The 20,055-nt window shown below is 36.9% G+C and overlaps 2 protein-coding genes, 1 long non-coding RNA gene and 1 other non-coding gene across 5 annotated transcripts; 2 read left to right on the top strand and 2 right to left on the bottom strand.

The window, feature by feature from the left end:
- The first annotated feature begins 248 nt into the window (after positions 1–248).
- On the top strand, positions 249–319 carry TRNAG-GCC (transfer RNA glycine (anticodon GCC)). The gene has a single exon. It is a non-coding gene; the product is annotated as a tRNA-Gly (tRNA).
- Positions 320–3,219: 2,900 nt separating this feature from the next.
- On the top strand, positions 3,220–8,222 carry WNK4 (WNK family serine/threonine-protein kinase 4). 2 transcript variants are annotated; one of them, XM_021954900.2, is made up of 7 exons: positions 3,220–3,976; positions 5,067–5,210; positions 5,622–5,845; positions 5,927–6,084; positions 6,163–6,472; positions 6,562–6,879; positions 7,454–8,222. In XM_021954900.2, exons 2-7 carry the CDS (start codon positions 5,164–5,166, stop codon positions 7,873–7,875), a joined length of 1,479 nt encoding a protein of 492 aa, XP_021810592.2. In that variant the 5' UTR covers positions 3,220–3,976; positions 5,067–5,163; the 3' UTR covers positions 7,876–8,222. The 2 variants fall into 2 exon arrangements, with proteins under 2 accessions (XP_021810592.2, XP_021810591.2); XM_021954899.2 differs by having other exon boundaries at positions 5,067–5,332.
- A 3,563-nt stretch (positions 8,223–11,785) lies between these two features.
- Positions 11,786–13,261, bottom strand: LOC110753844 (transcription repressor OFP4-like). Its single transcript, XM_021954825.2, has one exon. The coding sequence runs from the start codon at positions 13,080–13,082 to the stop codon at positions 11,844–11,846; it is 1,239 nt and encodes a 412-aa protein (XP_021810517.2). The 5' UTR covers positions 13,083–13,261; the 3' UTR covers positions 11,786–11,843.
- Positions 13,262–16,006: 2,745 nt separating this feature from the next.
- Positions 16,007–17,798, bottom strand: LOC148294120 (uncharacterized). Its single transcript, XR_015836712.1, has 3 exons — positions 17,210–17,798; positions 17,071–17,118; positions 16,007–16,075 (listed from the first exon to the last, which is right to left on the bottom strand). It is a non-coding gene; the product is annotated as an uncharacterized LOC148294120 (long non-coding RNA).
- Positions 17,799–20,055: the final 2,257 nt, after the last annotated feature.

Genomic DNA, 20,055 nt, shown 5'->3' with positions numbered 1-20,055 from the left:
TAGATCCCGTGACAGGTGAGTTTCTATCCCGTATTGACACCCGATGAACAAGATTGATGTAAATCCGCAAGTCATGTGAGTGAGGAGAGAGAAAGATAGACAAAAAAGTCTCCTGTGTTTAGACACCTGATTGAAGAACGTGAATACGCTGGTTCCGACCAGAGAGTGGCAAAACCGATAACTTGTGTCCCTGGCAGTTGGTTTGTTAAAGATATAAGATGGAACTTGACAAGGCAAATCATCAACAAGCACCAGTGGTCTAGTGGTAGAATAGTACCCTGCCACGGTACAGACCCGGGTTCGATTCCCGGCTGGTGCATTTGATTTTCTTTTTTCCATTGCATCTGATTTTTATTTTTTTAATAAATTAAATGAGTAAGTACGTTTTATAATTAGTTTTTATTATTATAATAGTTTGTCCACTCCATACTCCAACCACACGTCTGCCACCAACCAGACCACGTGGAGATTGAAGCTTAATGTGACAAAATAGAAATATATGCATTATCATATAAATATCGGTACCGATTGTCACCTTAGAGCATATCCAGGAGAGTCTTTAAATTTTAGTTAAAATAACAAACCACTTAAAAAGTGTTTCCTCTAGTAATGTTATTTATTTTGGCTAATTTGAAATATTTTATTATTATTTTCTCTTTCTCTTTCTTTTTCTCTTGCAAATCAAATATATTAAAAAGAAAAGTAGAAATCCAACCCCACCAACCTCCCAAATGTCTCTATCTCTCTCCCCCTTTTCTCTCTTTTTTTCTTTTTCTTCAATTTGGTGAGCCTCCATTTCTCTCTCCTCCTTGCTAGATGTAGAGAGTCAAAAGTTGGTTCTCCAAAATAGAGAGCCAAGTAGGGAGCCTGTTGGAAGGAGGATTTTCCTTCTTTTTAACCAAAGTAGCTAAGGATGAGAGGATAAGGAGTTTGCTAGAGATGCTCAACCACTCAGATTATGACAAAATTGTGAAAATTGGAAAGAAACAAAATTAGTCGTAATTGGGGAGGCACTAAGAGCATTTCCAATGCTAAAGGCTGGCCCAGGCAGAGGGGGCATGAGGCCCCAAGCGCAGTTTCAGTGGGCTTCTACAGCAAGGGCAAATGGTGGGGACCACCAACCCGAGCAAGCCCAAAGACAAAAAGAGCCCAAGCTCGTGCCCGAGGGTGATGATGTTAGCGATGACGCCAGGCTGACGTTAGCGCATGGGATTCCAACTTTTTTAATCGTTGGCGTGTGTTTGAAACTCGCATGCGCTGGTGTCAACCCTACTTTCCGCCAAAGGCTACAAGCCACGTGTCGCGTCCTGGTGTTTCCGATCAAAATTTTTCCTCCAATCCAACGGCTACCAATTTGTGTGTAAAAAAATTTGAAAACAAATCAAATTTTTTTTTCTATAAATACCTACCAACATTTTAAAACTTGAATTTTTTCTGTAAAAAAAAAAAATTAAAGTGAATAGTTTGCCATGACAATGGGTGGAAACACAACAAGCTTTTTACGAGGGTTGCCACTATTCATATGAATAGTAATAGCCCTTGCCTTTTGCCATGGCAAATAGGGGGAAGTACTCTAAGAAGAATACCTAATTATTGCTTTGGATTTCAAAGCAACATTTTTGCTCACAGTTGAACTTCAAATTCAGTAAAATGTCTAAATTCATTTCATTTGTCTTCCACCTTTACATCACTCTAAAGTATATAAATCACTTTAAATGAAACTATCAAGAATTTATCCATATTGATCTATCGTCATTGATCACGTATTATATAAATCACAAAAGTATTTGTCAAGTAATCAAAATAAGATCTTCGGTATTTTTGTTATCCTAATTTTACTTTGTGTTGTTTACACGCGTAAAAAATTGAATTTCTGTCAAATTAATCGGCAAAGTTGCCTAATTAACCTTCTAAGCTATAAGTTAACTATGTATGATATGTATCTGCACTAGTTGCATATTCGAAACAATCACTGAGTTGACTATTTTGTTATTCGTAGTGCATGTACATTGCAACTTGTTGAGTTGGATGACTATGAACATAACTTATTTTATTGTAATTATTTTACTATATGATTAGATTCGGCACAAACAAAAGCAAATAGCTCCAAAATGATATTCACGTGTTTTTTTTTATATTTAAATTTCATTTCAAAATTTACCCATTAGGTGTACTGACCTTGCATTATAAACCACATAATTATGAATTATTTGTTTTAATGCTGAGCTTAATGCGCACTTACTAGCTAGGGTTTTCAGATTTTATCTTGTTAATTATAGTTCTATCAATACACAAGTCTCTTCTGTTGTAATCCAAAGCAAATCAAACAGAGGGAGGTTGGCACGTATGTATAAATGCATGGCTGGTTTGGTCAACCAAATAAACTTTTATTTTCTTTATGGGATAAAAATAAATCTTCACAGGCTTTGAAGCAGCTTAATGAATCCATCTGAGACAGACAGAGGCAATGATTTTTTTTAGAGGTCATTCATCCTTAGATGTGCTGAATAAAAGCCTTTTATATAAAGGTAGCCAAATATTAATATAAAGAAGAAGAAGAAATCAATAACAAAGAGAGGATAAGAATAAAATAAGTGGAGTGGAGGGACCCCCAATGAAGAAGTGCATGAAAAGATCATTTGAGAGGATGATTGATTTGTCAACCCACTACTACTAAATACTTGGGAGAGGTCCACAAATCCATCTAAAGTCAAGCCCATTATTCAATACGCATCAACAAAATTTTATGTATCAAAATTGACCAATTTTTTTTTTTTCTATAAAAATCTTAATTGTTATTTAGGAGATGTCACTAAAACACTTGATTATTAGCTAATCAAAGTATGTTCATAGTTAATTAAAATGAAATACATGAATGCATTTTTGAGTACGTGTAAAAAAGTATTTACCTTCCGAGTGTATAGAAGAACTTTCGACATCAGAAGAAGTTCCAAGTTCAAATTTCCCTTCCTCTGATGTTGGATAAGCCTAGTCAACTGTTTAATGATGGTACGTCATTCATGTAAGCCAAAGTGGAAACCTATATTAAGCCCCCAAAGAGCAAAAAGCCAAAGTATTTGACGCAATAGCAAAACCCACCCCTACACACGGCCTAAGCTGTGTGAAGTAGGGACCACTGTTACATCGGTTGCTGTTCAGTCTAGTACTAACTGGTGTAGTTGTGTTTTGCTTCTTTCTCTCTCTATTTATTGTGGAGCTTTGTTCTTCTCACCATCATCTTTCTTCCACCTGAAAGCTCAATTTTGTTTGCCTACAACCACAAGCGCAGCAGGCAAACTTCCTTTTGGGATTTGGATTTCCTCCTCCTTTCCCACAAACAAATGGTACCAACAAAGTGTAGCCACAGATTCTTCAAGTTTCGTACCCCATCAAATTCCTCTCAACTTTGAATTTCCCAAACTGTCCCTGCCTCCACCCCACCAATTATTATTCCTTCCAAAATATTTTCTCTCTTTCAATTCTCTCACTCTATTTGCCTCTGAAATTTCAACATATATTTTAAAGGAAGCCAAACCAAATGGTTGCTAACAAGTACGAGGGGGTGTCACGCGCTGTGGTTGTGGGAATGGGTTGGATTATGCTGAGGATTGACTACTCACGGCTCTTCTGGCTCTTGTTTGGTGTCTTCTCCTATGAAAACCACGAGGGAAAGCCTCGGATTTGATTTTCAAGTTTCCAACTTTCACTTAATTTTCCCACCTTTGATTATATTTCTAGCTACCCTTTAGTTTTCTTCCCAACAATCTTCTGCTTTGTTCCATCACTTTCTGCTTTGTTCATCATAGTTCTTAAGCAACAACAAGCAAAAACAAAAACAAAAAAAAGGCAAAAAAAAGGTTTGATCTTGAAGTCTTTTGGGCCTTCATTAGTTGAAGCTTGAAAGCCTCACTCAAACATGTCCAAGACTGACAGGGCTGGTTATGTTGAAACTGATCCTACTGCTCGCTATGGCCGGGTATGTGCATGCATGTTACTACCATTCATCCATTCATTCAGTCTTTACCATTAATTTGTTTTCTTTGTGCTGTTGTTTCTTAATGTGTACAAGTTGCTTATGCTTTTTCATAAATTAATGATGATGCTATAGTTCTTTATTGACCGAAGTTGATGATTTTGTTTCTTTCTTTAAGTTGAGTTGTTTAAATAAATGGGTTTTGAATGCTAGCTGAAACCATGGAAATGATCTTACACTTTGGAAGCAGGGATTAGACTCTGTCCTGGTTAGGATTTGAATATCAGATGTTGGAGTTTAATCCAATGGATTTCTTGCTCACACCATGAGTAGCTGATCAAAATTCTGTTCATGTATGCATGTGTAATTCTATGTACTTATATATTAGTATAATTAACAATTAAGTGTGTGGTTAACTTATAGACAGTTTTAAAGGATGAAATAGTTTATTTGGTCAATCTCGTGTATTGGGTAAGTCACTGTCTAATTCACCATCAAGTATTTTATTTATGCATCAGTAGGTGTCATCTGGGAGATCCCTGTGGCCTTTATATATAACCATTGGCCATTAGTTTTGGTGACAAATGGTGTTAAAAAAAGATTGTTAATTTGATACAATATGCCATTTCTTCTCTTTATAATATTTGTTCCATTTGCTTTGAGCCCTTTGGACTTCGATTGATGGTGCCTGTTGGGAGTTGAGAAAATTGGAGAATAGAGTTGATCGTTTAATGTGGTGCCTCATTAGGTTAGTAGTAAAAGCAAAAGGCTTTCTTGGCTTATGTAAGCACCTAGCAATAAGCTATTTCTAATTGTGCTGTATGATTGTAAAGTTCATTTTCACTACCGCAATTTTATTCAGTTGTTTTCTATGATCGTAAAGTTATGGTTGAGGCTAGCTATATAATTTATGAAGGAACACCCTAATAATACTATTACAGAGAACTTTAATGCTGAATGATCAAGAATCTTGTTACCACCTTAGTTGATTGTTTAGAGTCAATTAATTTGTTCTGCTTTGTGTAATCAAACAAATAAAAAGAAATAAAAGATTTGGTTACTTATTGAGGTGCATTTTCCATGTCTTGAACAGTTTGAAGAAGTTCTTGGCAAAGGAGCAATGAAAACAGTGTACAAGGCAATTGATGAGCTTCTTGGGATGGAAGTGGCATGGAATCAGGTGAAACTCAATGAAGTCCTTCGCTCACCAGAGGATTTGCAACGGCTCTACTCAGAGGTTCACCTCCTCAGCACCCTCAATCACGATTCCATAATTCGGTTCTATACCTCCTGGATCGATGTTGATCACAAAACTTTTAACTTCATTACTGAAATGTTCACTTCGGGGACTCTAAGAGAGTAATTTCCTTTCCAACTCCTCTAGCCCCTTAACTTGCATATCTTTTGAACTAGGTAAAGCATAGACAAATGGAGAAAGTGTAGCAATAGACTGTAATTGTAGCCTCTGCCCCTCAAAAGTAATCTTACAATTTTGGTTAATGAGGACAATGTGATCAGCAGAACCTTGTACATGCATTAAGTGGGAACTGTTATCATGGATATCAATTCTTAAGCATGATGCAGGGTTCCTAATTCAATTCACTTTGGGTAAATGTATTGATAAACTACAATATCTTTCATATTGCAGGTATAGGAAGAAATATAAGCATGTAGACATCCGAGCCATTAAGAACTGGGCCCGTCAGATCCTTCGCGGTCTTGTATATCTGCATGGCAATGATCCTCCAGTAATTCATAGAGATCTTAAGTGTGACAACATCTTTGTCAATGGGCATCTTGGGCAAGTCAAAATTGGTGATTTAGGGCTTGCAGCAATCCTCCGTGGTTCCCAATCTGCTCACAGTGTTATAGGTACTTGTTTATCCATTATTAGCACATAAATGCTGGCACTTATTTCCTCCACTAAAAGTATTTTTGTCCTTATACTTTTAGGCACTCCAGAGTTCATGGCACCAGAACTATATGACGAAAATTACAATGAACTAGTTGATGTCTACTCATTCGGCATGTGTGTCTTGGAGATGCTTACATCTGAATACCCATATAGTGAGTGTGTCAACCCTGCACAAATATACAAGAAAGTTACCTCGGTAAGGTGAAGTTTCGATGTCAAGATTAATAGATATCAGTGAACAAGAACCTTACCCCCTGCCATTATAATTCTTCAGGGGAAGCTTCCAGGAGCATTCTACCGGATTCAAGACTTGGAAGCACAACGATTCATTGGAAAATGCTTAGTAAATGCTTCAAAGAGATTATCGGCAAAAGAACTTTTGCTTGATCCATTTCTTGAGTGTGGTAAAAATGAACCATTGCCTTTGGGAAAGCTTGGACGTCCAAAGCCATTTTTAAATGACAAGGAAATGGAGAAACTGCAATTGAGTGATGATCAAACCAGGACTGACATGACAATCACGGGGAAGTTAAATCCTGAAGATGACACCATCTTTCTCAAAGTTCAGATTGCTGATAAAGATGGTACTATTTAACTTTCTCTGGCTGTTGTAGTTAAAGTGAACTCAATAGATTCAAACGGTGAAAGATTCTTCTACTGTTTTATCATGCAGGTTCTCTTAGGAACATATATTTTCCTTTTGACATATTAAATGATACACCATTTGATGTTGCTACGGAAATGGTGAAGGAATTGGAGATCACTGATTGGGAGCCATTTGAAATTGCGAATATGATTGAAGGGGAGATATCTGCTCTGGTACCAAATTGGAAAACTGAAGCCTACCACACAATTAATTATCAAGATGATGATGATGAACCTCAACGTCCTCACTCTCACTCCTCCTGCTCATCATCCCACACATCATTATCAGGCTTGATCAGCTCTCATGGGATTAACGGAGTGACAAATGGCTGTGATTGGCTCCAAGGTATGGCTCATATAATTCACTAAGTTAATTTGCAATGTCTGTGACTATCCCCTATTATTTTTTGAAATCCATTAGAGATCAATTGGGCTAGTTGTAAGTTGTAAGTTGTAACCCTGTTCCATTGCTTATTACTCATCCTTGGTTAAGAAAGAGTTTAAACCCAAGTCTCTAGAAATATGTCAAGAAACTTTAATCTAACTAGAACCTTGAATCACATGAGAATTGTTAACTATGAGCTCATACCCAATGCCCTGACCCACCTTTGCTAATTTTTATTTATTTATTTATAAATTTTAAAATAGTATCAAGACAGTTCGTTTGTAATAACATATAGCAAGCATGCATGTATGCCTTTCCAGCTGAGGCTGGTTTTGGGTTCATATGTCCAAACCCTGAGTAAAGTCAACTTTAGGCCTCGAAAGTGGCCCATGGACCAAGTTACTTGAACATTGGGATGGGTGTGTAGCATGCGGCCCTGTTGACCACTCTTCCTGATGATCTGCATGCATATATGATGCATTTCTAACATTGTTCTGCATGCTTAAATTTCAATTGCAAATGATTGCTGCTGCAGATGATTTCCTTGATGAGACCAGCTCTCAAAGCTCTTCACACTCAGGAACATATTCCAACTTAAATTTCATTTGTGGGAATGAGCATGGGACTAATACGATTCCCACAGGAGGAGACAAACATCCCATATCAAAATGTCACAAGTCCACAAGGTTTTGTCCTGAAGAAAACCGTAATACTGGGCATTCTATGGCTAAAAAATACTACGAGAGATGCAAAGCTTTTCTAGCATCTGGTTCAAAAGATAAAAGGATCGTGGATAGCCGTAGATTGATGAGGAATAAGTCGCTAGTAGACGTAAGAAGTCACCTACTACACCGGTCTTTGGTCGAAGAGGTGAATAGGAGGCGCTTGTTTAAGACCGTGGGAGCCGTGGAAAATATCGGGTTTCAAGCACCTTGTGAGGTTTCAAAAAAATTGTAAAAAGCCATTAGGTACTTTCTGTTGTACAAGAATGAAAAGAAGTGAGAGACCTCAGAAAATTTACATTTCTCAACAATTGTAAAGTCGGTGAGAGGAATGGGAGTTTCGGTCCCAATCTGGAGATGCAAGAAATGACAACTTACTGGCCTGATTGCCTCCTGAAATGGCAGGGGCAGTTTTGAAGCTCAAAAGCAAGGACTGCTTGTACTAATGGAGCCGAATGAGGGGGATCCATGTCGACCACTACAAGAATCTGATGACTTCTATATTGTAAAAATTTCTGTGCAAATGTTTGTAATTATGTCTAAATAATATTACTCTGTCAGAATAAATGGCTAGTTTATCAATGTGTTGATGCCCTTCTCTTTCAGTGCTTGCCATAAAACAAAAGGACTCACTGCTACCCTTTACAGCTAGCAGGCTCTGCAGTGTCAATAAAACTGCCGTTTGCATTATGAGATGATCAAAAAGTGAGAATCCAATGACATATGAATGAGCTTTGTAATTGTATATGAGCATTTTGAGACAAGATAGATGCATTTGCCTTCACTTGTAGGCATGAGCAGTCCCTGACTGCAATGTTTCATAGGAAACACATACACTGATGTGTACAAGTATGGGGTTGTTTTTTGATGGAAACTTACACAAAAGACATGTTTCTATAATGCTGAATTATTGAGGGTGGGTTTAGAAAGGTTGCTGCTTGAGGCAAAATTCATTGATGTATGTGTTTTCCAATTTTGGATATGGGAAAGCTATTGTCTTGTTAATGTATGCAAGATCCAAATAGTCCTTCAGCCGGGAATCCTGGGATGCACACTTTCTTGTGGGTTTGGTGAGTGAGAGTTGACCATGTTAGTTCAACTCCATGGCTTCCCCAAATCTTCACCACTTTTCATGTATTTTGATGATGATCACATGGAAAATAAGGCCTTGCATTTTTAAAGCACTGGTAAATTAAATTAGCCCTCATCTACATGTTTAAGTGTTGATGACACTGTAATTATGGACACAGATTTGGAGTTGGTAATGAGTCGTTATGATGAGAGGATTGGAAGCAAAATCACTGATGTTGCATAATATGAAGCAGCATGCTGTAATTGTAAGATTCTTTAATCAAGTATGTAAACTTACCGGTGAGAGTTTTCTTAAAACATACCATGTTCTTTTTAATCATTGGAGGAGGGGGAAACTTGGGATATTTTTCATCGGTGGAAAGAGAAGTGTCACAATGAGCTAGTTGGTAATAGGAGATACGCTTAGAGAGTAATGTAAGTGATTATATATTAAAGCACTACCAGATAATGATTTAGGGTTCGATTCCGTATAACTACTCCTCTCTTATGATATTTTCACTATTTGTAAGCCGGGCTGTTTTCTTTCTAACAATTAGTTACTTACTACTAAATGTTTGAGGATTGAAAGTAATCATGGGATGCATTCCCAGAGAAGATTATGACTGTCCTTTAATTAGATTTCTTTCCTCAATTTTCGATGTCGTCCTGATTGGATTTCTTTCATCAAATGTGGTCCTCCTTTAATCTCTCTCTCTCTCTCTCTCTCTCTCATGGTAAGTTAGAGGTTTTGCAAGCAGTAAAAGTAAACTTGAAAGGTAACCAGGACCATCCTAGAAGTTCACCTTAATCTTTTGCCATTTGGTTTGCGAGCTACTACGATATTATTGCTGACCAGGAAGATATTTATTTCAAGGGTGAAACATTGGTGGTCCTGTAATTACCAAAAGTTGGTCGTACACCTCGAAATCAAAAGCCGTATTCTCTCTACCATGAAGGAATGAGATATGTAAGATTTTAGGGCAAAGTCTATGGTCCTCTGCCTGCCATCAAGAAAACAGTACAGTAGAGCCCAAAACTAGTCAAGTTAGGTAGGTAGGATTTATATCAACTTAGGGTGCACACAATTTTGGTACAAGACTCTAAACCCTAGCCAGTCGAGTTGGCTTAAAAATGAATCCTTACGCCATTTTCATCAAAGCCTCCATAGACCGTAGAGAGCTGGCAACACAATTGCAACTTAATGAGCCGTAACTAATGGTATCTCCATATGGATGGATGGAGCCATGTGACAAAAAGCTCTTTAAAGCATCACATAGTAAGTACATTATTATGCATGCTATACCGTTAATCTAAACTATTAATTGAAACTGTTCGTATAAATGTAGCAACCTTGACGTACATTATTGGTCCATTCCTTAACAGCTAAATTAATGGTTGTCTAATATAGTATCGAATCCCTTCTTTGCACCCCTATGCCCTACATTTTCTTTATTTTTAAGGTGTCCGCCTATCTTGTACCTATACACTTGCCTCTCTCCCTCCGTTTTTCTGCTCACTAAGAGCAAGTCCAGCAGTGGGGTTTGGACTGAGGCTAGGGGGGGTTTGGGAGAAAAAGGGCCTCCACCAGCAAGGTTTGGCCCGAGTTGGCTGTGGGGGCCACGAAGTCGGGCTGGCCCGAGGGCAGGTTCAGCCCCAGATCCAAAACGAGGGGTGCTGACGTCAGTGATGACGTCAGCAACAAAAAAAATTGAAAACAAAACAAAAAAATTCAGATTTTTTTATAAATAAATACTTAGTCATATTTTTCACTTCCCACACCAAAAATCTTTTTAAAAATTTTTGTCCAAATTAATTGTTTAGGTAAACAAATATGTGAAAAAAACAAAAAAATAATAGTATTTGCCCTAAACTAGGGCAACTGCTGGAAACCAACATTGCTCTTTGCAAGGCAGCCACTATTCACATGAATAGTGGCTGCCCTAGCCCCCCCTTGCCATGGCTAAGGGCAACCGGTGGAATTGCTCTAAGTGCAGGGATGGGCGCATGCACGTAAAACCGAGCGTAAGCTTTTGGAGCTAGTGGCAAGCTAACACATTAATTGAGTTTTTGAAGTGACCCTTTACCTTTGTTCATATAAGGGGAAGGAGATGCTGGCTAGTAAACCCAAAAAGTTCTTAGGCTTATATGTACCTTTTATCTCACTCTCGGCTCCAGCTATATAATTATATATAAATGTTACAATGATTCCAGCTATATATATAAAATGTTACAATTATTTTTTGAGGTAAGTACATTCTCATGGGTTATTCAATTTCAACCTAGAACCAAGTCATGGGGTAGTTAGAGGTGATGCCTTTAACTTGATGGGCCTAACCAGAAGTTATTCACCACACGCAACATTCACTTCTATTATGGTCAACAATTGTCGAGTTGTGGTTGGGAAATAGTCCCAAATTAGTAATAAAGAAGACGTCTTTAGTTCAAATTCTCTTCTTCTCAACTATTATTTGTAACAAAGAAACAATTCTCTGGTGACTGGTCAAATTTGTTCTAATATAGTATATGTTTTCTGTGCGTGCGCGTTTTGAACACAAATTATCATGGCAGAGAATGTTATTTTTTTCCAAATTAACTTCAAAGCTTATGGATTTGGCTTCTGTATCCTTCTGCAGGAACAGATTCTCTTTTGGTGTACAGTGTACAGTACTATAATTCATCTCTGGAACTAACTAGTTGGGCTTGTTTCCAGAAACAAACATGGGAGAAGAACAATAATATTTTCTCAAAATTCTCCAAACAAGAACCAAGCCAGAAGCCTCAAACAGGAATATATGTATGCTTTTCTGACATGGTAAAGCACATTGTGTTTGTTACCCCATGCCATTTTCCATGAAGGCCACATTAAACTTTTACAATGTAAAAAACACAGAATTCAATGAAACAATTAAATTGAAAGTCTAAAATTTGTAATGTTGTGATAAAGAAAATTAGATAAAACATGCAAGTTGATTTTTTTTCCTTACTGAAAATCAATAAAAAATGAGACATGCAGCCATTTTTAGAGATAGAAAGATAGTTTCTTGGAAACCCAGAATTCAGAACTGAAAATAAAGTGGTCATCATAACTTTAAAATATTTATATCTGCATTGACATTTAACAATCTAAGAATGTTACATTTTGATGTCAGCCATATCAAACCAGATTTGCTCAAAGGCCTTGACAATGAGATCATGATATTCGTTTGAGTTGAGTGAGAGATAACAAGCAAGAAGGTCTTCCAAATCCTTAGATGCCCTGATGTTGTTCTCCACAATCATCTCCACCATTGAGTCTCTGAAGTCTTTCTGCGGATCAACTGAGGACTTAACAACTGCAAAGCTCTCCGAAAGGCGTCTATTCTTCGACTTCAAGCATGAGGACGGTGGTGGTGATGACACACTCTTTCTAGCACATGGCTGAGTTTTCTTACTTTTAAGTCTTGGAGAATTGCCTCTAAGTCTTATACCTGTTGTTGAGTTGGCAGAGGACTTTCGAACTGAATTCCGGTTGGCTTTTCTTTGGCTACCCTTTTGTGTTCTTATGCTTTCCTCCTTGACAATCTTGACAGTGAGAGACCTCTGCCCTTTTATCTCCTTCAATTTAGATGAACTTCTTTTGAACTTGGTTGCCTCAGTGGACTTATGATGATCATCAAATTTCATTGGCTTTGTCAAAATTGGAGGAAGCTCTAGCTCTGAGATCATGTCAAAGCCATCAAGCTTCTCATCATGAATTTTCTTTGTAGAGGCTCCATCTTTCATGTCAATGATGGTATCAGAAGTTGAAGAACTAACTCTGCAATTATAAGAGCTGGACCATGGGGCTAGCCCATCCAATGGGTCAGGACCACCAAATTGGTGATATTCATATTCAGATGGGATCAATTCATGATATTCAGGCTCACTGGAACTTTCACTAGAAGAGCCAAAGTAATCTGGGGATTGAATTGTGTTGGTCTCAAGATCAGTCCAAACTGAATCAATTGTGGCATGACAATTACAATAGGCTGGTGATGAGACATGCTTGTTAGGAGAAGGCTTGTAAACAGCTTTTCTTTTGGCTCTTCTGGTTGATAATCTTCTGGGGTGTTCAGGAAAATGTGTGTCTGAGGCTTTGGGGTTCACAGGTGAATTATAGAACTTGTCAGCTCTGTTGGGTTCTGTTGTGAAGTAGTAGGAGTATCTTCTGGTTTGAGAAAGGTGGGGTTTTTGTTGGGGTGGTGTGGAAGTTGAGGTTGGTTTTTTCTTGGTAGAGTGATGATGATGATGATGAGAGGTTTGGTTGTGGTTTTTGGTTCTGCTCATGTCTTTGAGCTTGTAAAACCAGGCATTTGGTATCATATCTGACAATCTGAACCTGTAATTACCCATCAAGAATGAAACAGCTCCCCTCCTTTTCTCTGTCTCACTGACTCACTTGTATCTCTCTCTCACTCTTATGAGTTGCAGGAGTAGTGAAGATAGCAAACAGTAAAAAAGAGCTCAAATGTTTAGTGAGAAAGCAACAGGTAGCAAGTAAAATATATGGTTAAATAGAAGGAATGAGCTCAATTGAATATGCCAAAGTTACCCTCAATTAGACATTTTTCTCTCCATTTCCTTTCTACTTATCCGAACAAGCATAAAAGAGAGATTGTAAATATATCTCTTGTCTCCTTTCTTTTCTTTTCTTATTATTTTAAGTTGTTTCTTTTCTATTGTTTCAAAAAGAAGAATATTTGTAATGGTTGCAAGTGACCTTTTAAACATAAATGTAAAATGAGTGTTGAAAAGAACCAAAGCTACATAGTAAAAGTTGTTTTAAGGGAATAAATATTTGTGTTTATTTAGTACAACTTAAGCTTGAAGGGTTCTGTTTTTTATTTTTTATTTAACAATATAAAATAATATATAATATAAACAAAGAAGCAAATTAGAGCTTGGATTTATTGGAGCTTTATAGGCATTGTGCTGGCTCTTGCATACCCCAAATGAGTTGTTGTCTCTTGAAGGATTGGCAACCTTTTTTTTTAATTTTTTTTTATTATAATTAAAAAAAACCTTATCTGGCTCCTCCTTCTTTTGTTTACCTAAAGGAGCCAACACTAATGATGATATTTGTCTACTAAGTGCTGTATATCTTCCCATAATTTCATGCTTCACAAATGATGATATTCCATATCTTTACCAAGTGCTTAATTCCCACAAGGCCCACCTGCTCCAAAAGCCATGGCTGGAAAAGCTATGGCTGACCAATTTTCACGACTATTATTAGGCATTATCATGTATTGTAAGTTGTTACTCTTGTTATTCTATTTTCCATGCTAAGGGATTTATTGGAATTTGGAGAATAAACCACAATTATGGTCAGTTCCTCACTCGCAAACGGGTAATTTTTTACTATTATATAGGACTCACAATGCATCAACTATCGATTAGAAATCGTTCAAGCCCGTCAGTAACTGAACTAGTTTAATACATTATAACTTATAAACCATGTGTATTTAATTTTCTTCTCCTCTCTTTAGACTAAAAGTCCCCTTGTCTAATGCTAGAAACTAGGGACATCAAGCCGGGTTGACATTGACTCCTGTGTGAAGAGTTTAAATGCATTGCGATGGCATCAAAAGAAATCTTAACATCATTAAGAACCAAGTAAATATCAGATAATGAAAGGAAGGAGAGAAACAGAAACAGGGTTCCAAGTTGTCCCAACAGAGAAAAAATAAACGTTCTGCTTGCTAACAACATCTTAAAATATGAAATGACATAAACTGCTAAAATATCCCTTCACAACAAGTGGGACCAGGACTATTTTTGTTTCTTTTTATTTGTTTTTCTTTTGAGGGTTAGTATAGGCCTGTGAAATAGGTCCGAATAACCCATCTCCAGTTCTCAGTGTCCAAGGTCCAAATTTTATCTGACTTTAGGTCATTTCAGCCCATTCGACTAGTTGGACTAGACTGGACCATGGTACCACTAGCACCCTATTATTGCTAGCCCATAATTATTTTATTATTATTTTTAAAGACTTTTTATATTTTGTATCTCAAACTGAGCAGAAAAACTTGTATAAAATAGGGATAGTATTGTTCTGCTATTCCCTACAAATTATAATCTACCATGTATAAATATTATCACGCGTGGAATACTGTTATTGGTCGGGATAACAAAATAATGCTATTCCCATTTCATGTAAATATTTTTCCAAACCGAGAAATTCATGCATTGGGATCCTAGTGGGAGCAATGAATCTGGAATATTTGGAACATTTCATGTATGAGGAGACGAGAACTTTTGAAAGTAATGTTTGATGAATTACAAATTAATCAATCTTCCACTTGCGTGCGGGTCTGAGCTAAGGTTATGGTTAAAAAAGCTTGGTCTAAAATAAGTCACTTTCTCTTTGTCATTTGCACCAGAGAATCTCAGAATGATATCTTGAACTCAGATTTCATTAAAAGTAAGAGAAAGTTACTTCTTCTTTTTTGAGCAAACCAAAGTGGTGATACTCTTACAAGACCACCTAAAATTGATTCGGCTCTTTACTCTCTCCCTTTTCTCACCATTTTTCTTGAAGATTAAAGCTCAATCTCCTCCTCCCCTCTCTCTCTCTCTCTCTCTCTCTCTCTCTCTCTCTCTCTCAAAACTTCAGTCTTTTGAACTTCCTTTTAAAATTTCACCAAAGTTTAGGGTCAATTTGGTATTGTTTTACTGTGAAAATAATCACCGTCAAATTTGTTCTGAAAGAAATCAGCTATGAACCAAAACAGTTTGGCGTTTGGTAAACTTTTTGTTAAAAGTGATGTTGATACAATAATCAGTTTCTGAGTGTTTGGTAAATTTTTGTGTAAAAGTGTTGTGAACTGTGCATAATGATTAAAAATGGCACTATGTTGAATTGACTTTTCTATTCAAGTCTTTGATAAAAAGAAAACTACTTTCACTTTGTCTTACATTTTTTTTTTGTTAAATATGTTTCCATCACACCCTAAACATTATTTTAATAATAAAATAAATAAAGTAGGGAGCTTTAGTTTTAAACAACAATATAGTTTACTAATTTGGAAGATAGAAATACAATTTCATCTAATTAGCATAAGGCCAAAGACCAAAATGTGGTACCTAATTTACAAAAATATCATTAAAAAATATCAAAATTACACACAATGCCACTCCTTCTAAGGCAAGCATACTATGCTACATGTCCATATCTATCCAACCACCATCGCTGGAATCTCGCCGTCGGCCACCACCGCCGGAATCCGGCCGCCGGCCACCACCGCTGGAATATCGCCGCCAAACTCCCGCTGCCGGCCACATGCCGCCGCCCGTCGCCGGCCTGCCACCGTCTGTAGGGATCAACTCCGTTGCCCTTTATTCACCTTTAAAAAAAAAGATTTTGTGTCATTGAATGGACTTGAACCTTGATCCTCAAAGGAGGAAGGCTCACTCACAAACCACTACACCAAACTTGATTTTGTAATATTTATTCAGTTATACAATATTTATATAAACGATAAATGGTTTTTTTTAATAAAAAAAATTCATTTCACCACATATTCACACAAAAACTGAAAATAAAAGCAGAAACTGCAACAAAAATACAATGTAGATATCAATTATATAAAATAATAATAATAATAATTTTATAGAAGCAAAATGGAGGAACCAAGATGAAAGTACTAAAATGGAAACTGCGATGCAGAAACGGAAACTGCAATACAAAAATGGAAACTGAAATGCTGAGTCTGGGCAAAAATGCTCAGGTCTAGAGGTAAACAAAACAAAACAAGATATATTTTTTTTATTCAAGACATGTTGGGAGAGAGGGAATCAGACTGAAAGCCACCTAGAATGTAAAAATAGGTTATTCATGTTTCTCTTTTCTGCATTGCACATTCCGTTTTATGCATTGCAGTTTCCGTTTTCTGCAATGCAGTTTCTGTTTTTTGCAATACAGACGTGAGTGATGAAGATAGGAATGCACGACTAAGAGGAGGAAAATTTTTTACCAAAAAGAAAACACTTCAACTTTCAGTGTATATAAACCATGTATCATACAATAGGTAGTATCCCATAAATACCACAATGAATGCTGCCAAGCAAATGCTCAATAGCTAATATTGGTGCTCCAAAACTTAAATACAGCTACTAAATATCTAATCTCATATCCATAACCTCGTTTATTTGATTATACTGAAAAGACACAAAACCTTGCATGTTATAACATTGGAAACCATATCTAACAAGACAGGCAATTATGTACTCTAATGTTGACTTCTGCAAAACTCACAATAAGATGCTCTTTTATCTGTATGTCTACAAGCATTTTGGAAAACTGGAAAATATAAGAGATTCAAAATACAAGGAAGATGACCTGCTCCAAGAACTCTAATTAATAGTTTCTTCAAGAGAGGAATTCCACCTGTAATTGGGAAAATAATAAACAAAACTTCAATATCAGAAATGAGGAAACATGCAAACAGAACAGAGAGGGAGAGAGGAGGAAGGGATACCTGGAAGCTGGTAATGCTTTCTTTCAACTTCACGTATTTTCCAAGGGCACCAATGAAAACCTCTGCAACATGGAACGGCTGGCTCAAGAAACATTGAATTTTACGGGCACGGGCTACTGTCAACTTATCGTCTTCACTAAGCTTATCCATCCCCATTTACCAACAAAACAGAAACTCAAATCTTATCACAAAACGCAAAATGAGAACAAAATCTACATCAAATACTTCAAAATCAACTTCTCAAACCAAAACACAGCTACAAAATTGAAATAAGAATCTGATCTAGAAAACACATAACTCACCATATGAAAAACAGAGCTTCGCGTGAGAAGAAGGAGGTATTGTAAAATTGGCTCACATTTAGTATGCAAGTGAAGGAAGAGGCGACCGGTCGCTGGGTATTTGCGACCGGTCGTTTTGAAGCAAATTCGAAGTCTAGAGGAGAAGCTGGAAATCGTGACCAGCGACTGGTCGCAAGGTGCAAGCGACCGGTCGGTTTCAGACAGATTGAATGCTGTGTCGTTTTTCCATGCGTTTTTTTAGGTGCATTTCACATGTGTTGGTTCCCTACCTAATCCCTCGAGCTTCCAAGAGTTTTATGGGTTCTAGGAAGTTTGGCAACGTGCCTTAGAAGCTGGAACACCATTTAAATGTTGTTTGTTGTCTTGTACCAAAGGGTTTTCTAGGTGGGAGACAAGGGGACAAAGGGTGCATGCTTTATGGCTTGTTTTCTGGTTTGCCTAACCTTGTGTTTAGGTGAGTAGCTGAAAGCAAGAACGTGAAGGAGTAATTGTAGTCCTCTACTAAGTCCAAAGGTCTGCCTACAAAAGGAAAAGAAGATGCAAGACAACAAGAGTGTGGTTAATCTCAAAGTTGTCAAGTAGCTGGGAGCTATTGTGTTCAAAGGGAGGTTATCTCACCAAGGGAGGAAGAGAGAGAAGGCAATCAGTTCAAGAGAGAGCTGAGTTGGGTCTTGAGTGTCTAGACACCAAAAGAGGGAAACACCAAGTGTGAGAGAGTGTTCACAAGTGCATCAAAGTGTTGAGCAAGGGGTGAGAGAGAAAAGAGAGCTTGGGAGAGAATAGAGTTCTAAGGGGGTTTATTTGTAAACCAAAGTTGTAACTTATTCTTTCATTAGTGAATTTCTCAAGGGGATCACCAAGAGGATGTAGGCAATTGCTGAACCTCTATAAATTCTTGTGTCACTTTGTGCTTGGTTGATTTCTAAAGTGTGTGAGTGTGTGATTCATCCATTATTGTGTTTGTCACAAAGTCCATCAACAACAAGATCATTAGGGGAGGGTGAGTTGAGTTTGTTCTCATTTCACAACAGGAAGATGAGAGAGAGGGTGTCATTGTTGATGAAGCAAATAAGGAAGAGCAGAGAGGACTGGTGTCGTCGTCGTTGATTGAGTGAAGAAGGAAGTGGAGAAATAGTCGATGGAGAGAAGAGGGAAGGTGAGAAAGAGAGGGCGTTGTCGTCGATGGAGTGAATAAGGAAGAGGAGAGAGGGGCTGAGATCTGGTTTTAAATAAAAGGGTAAAATTGTATTTTAATTTTATAATTTTGACAGCCCAACGAATCTAGGCCTCCTCTTTGGCCTAATCCAAAATAACAATTCTTTCTTAGGTATTAAAATCCAAACAAAAATACCCAATGTCTCAAATACTAATTAATAAAGTTAATTATGTTTAATACCTAATTTTCCTAATAAAGTATCCTAACAAAAATATAGTGTCAATAATATGGTCTTAACAACAATTAAGGTAGTCATAATAAAGGAATCATATACAATTTCTTAGTAAATGAGCTCATTAAATTGGTGGCTGTATGATTTATCAATGCCTCCATTTTTTGTGCTACCGGACCATTTTCTTGGTGTGCATTAACCTCTCTCTCAATCTCTTCACCTTGGATGTCATTTATGCCATCTTCACTTGAAAAATTCAAATATAGCAAAAATAAGCTACCATCCTCTTATGTTCACTCACTGAAATGACACAAAATATTTTCATTTGACATGTACACTACTGTATAAAACAAGAAACTGCTATATAAAACAAAGACATGGTGAATGGTGATTAATTCTTCTAGCTGTGATGTGAGTCATTGACAAAACATTGGGATATATAACAAAACAAAGAGAATAAGAAAAGAATCCCACAGTTAAGAAAATTATTAATTAATTTTTTAATTAGAGTAAGGTGTTTTACGATATGTTTATGGAGGGTATAATAGAACCATAATAGCTGTCAAAGATTGGCAAGCTAACCTCATCATAAAAGTAAAAGACAGAGATGAGCTAGGAAGGGAAAGGCATATGGAAAAGCATGTTTTTGCCTATTGGATCTATATATATATATATATATATATATTTAAGAGTACTCGTGCTTCTGTATTTGTGATGAATTTTGACCTTACTTAATCTAATATAAGCACAAAATTCATCACAAAGCATCAATTAAAACCCTAAAAATTAAAGCAAAGGGGAATAATGAAATTTAGAATAAACAAACCTAATGTGTATCTTACCTAATTCTTGTGGCTTTACTTCAATTGATCCCACCAAAAAAAAAAAAAAAAGAAGAACAAATATGGAAGATGCTATGAACAGAACGAATAGTCTAATGAAACTAGCAAGTACTTTATAAAAGATGCCATGAACTTTATACCTGGGTAACACCATTTGTCTTGCATTGAAATTTCTGAGGCCACAGCTCATAGAAGTCCTGTAAAAGAGAAGGTGTCAGATGACCTAATTTAAGGTATCATAAGAATTTGGATATTTTCAACTTTGTCATAAGCCAAGGGAAAAGATGACGATGCAAGGAACACATAGTACCTTG

The sequence above is a fragment of the Prunus avium genome, chromosome 6 (genome assembly GCF_965620075.1).
Source record: "Prunus avium chromosome 6, drPruAviu1.hap1.1, whole genome shotgun sequence".
NCBI lineage: Eukaryota > Viridiplantae > Streptophyta > Magnoliopsida > Rosales > Rosaceae > Prunus > Prunus avium.
The sequence above is the reverse complement of the archived record's forward strand: the minus strand, read 5'-3'. Positions and strand labels throughout refer to the sequence as shown.

What these genes read in the sequence shown, in the direction of transcription:
- WNK4 (XM_021954899.2), top strand. Translation starts at nt 3,917, where the DNA reads ATGTCCAAGACTGACAGGGCTGGTTATGTTGAAACTGATCCTACTGCT. An exon ending in TATACAAGAAAGTTACCTCG is followed by an intron (nt 6,085 to 6,162) that starts GTAAGGTGAAGT and finishes ATAATTCTTCAG; the next exon opens with GGGAAGCTTCCAGGAGCATT. An exon ending in TGGCTGTGATTGGCTCCAAG is followed by an intron (nt 6,880 to 7,453) that starts GTATGGCTCATA and finishes TTGCTGCTGCAG; the next exon opens with ATGATTTCCTTGATGAGACC.
- LOC110753844 (XM_021954825.2), bottom strand. Translation starts at nt 13,082, where the DNA reads ATGGGTAATTACAGGTTCAGATTGTCAGATATGATACCAAATGCCTGG.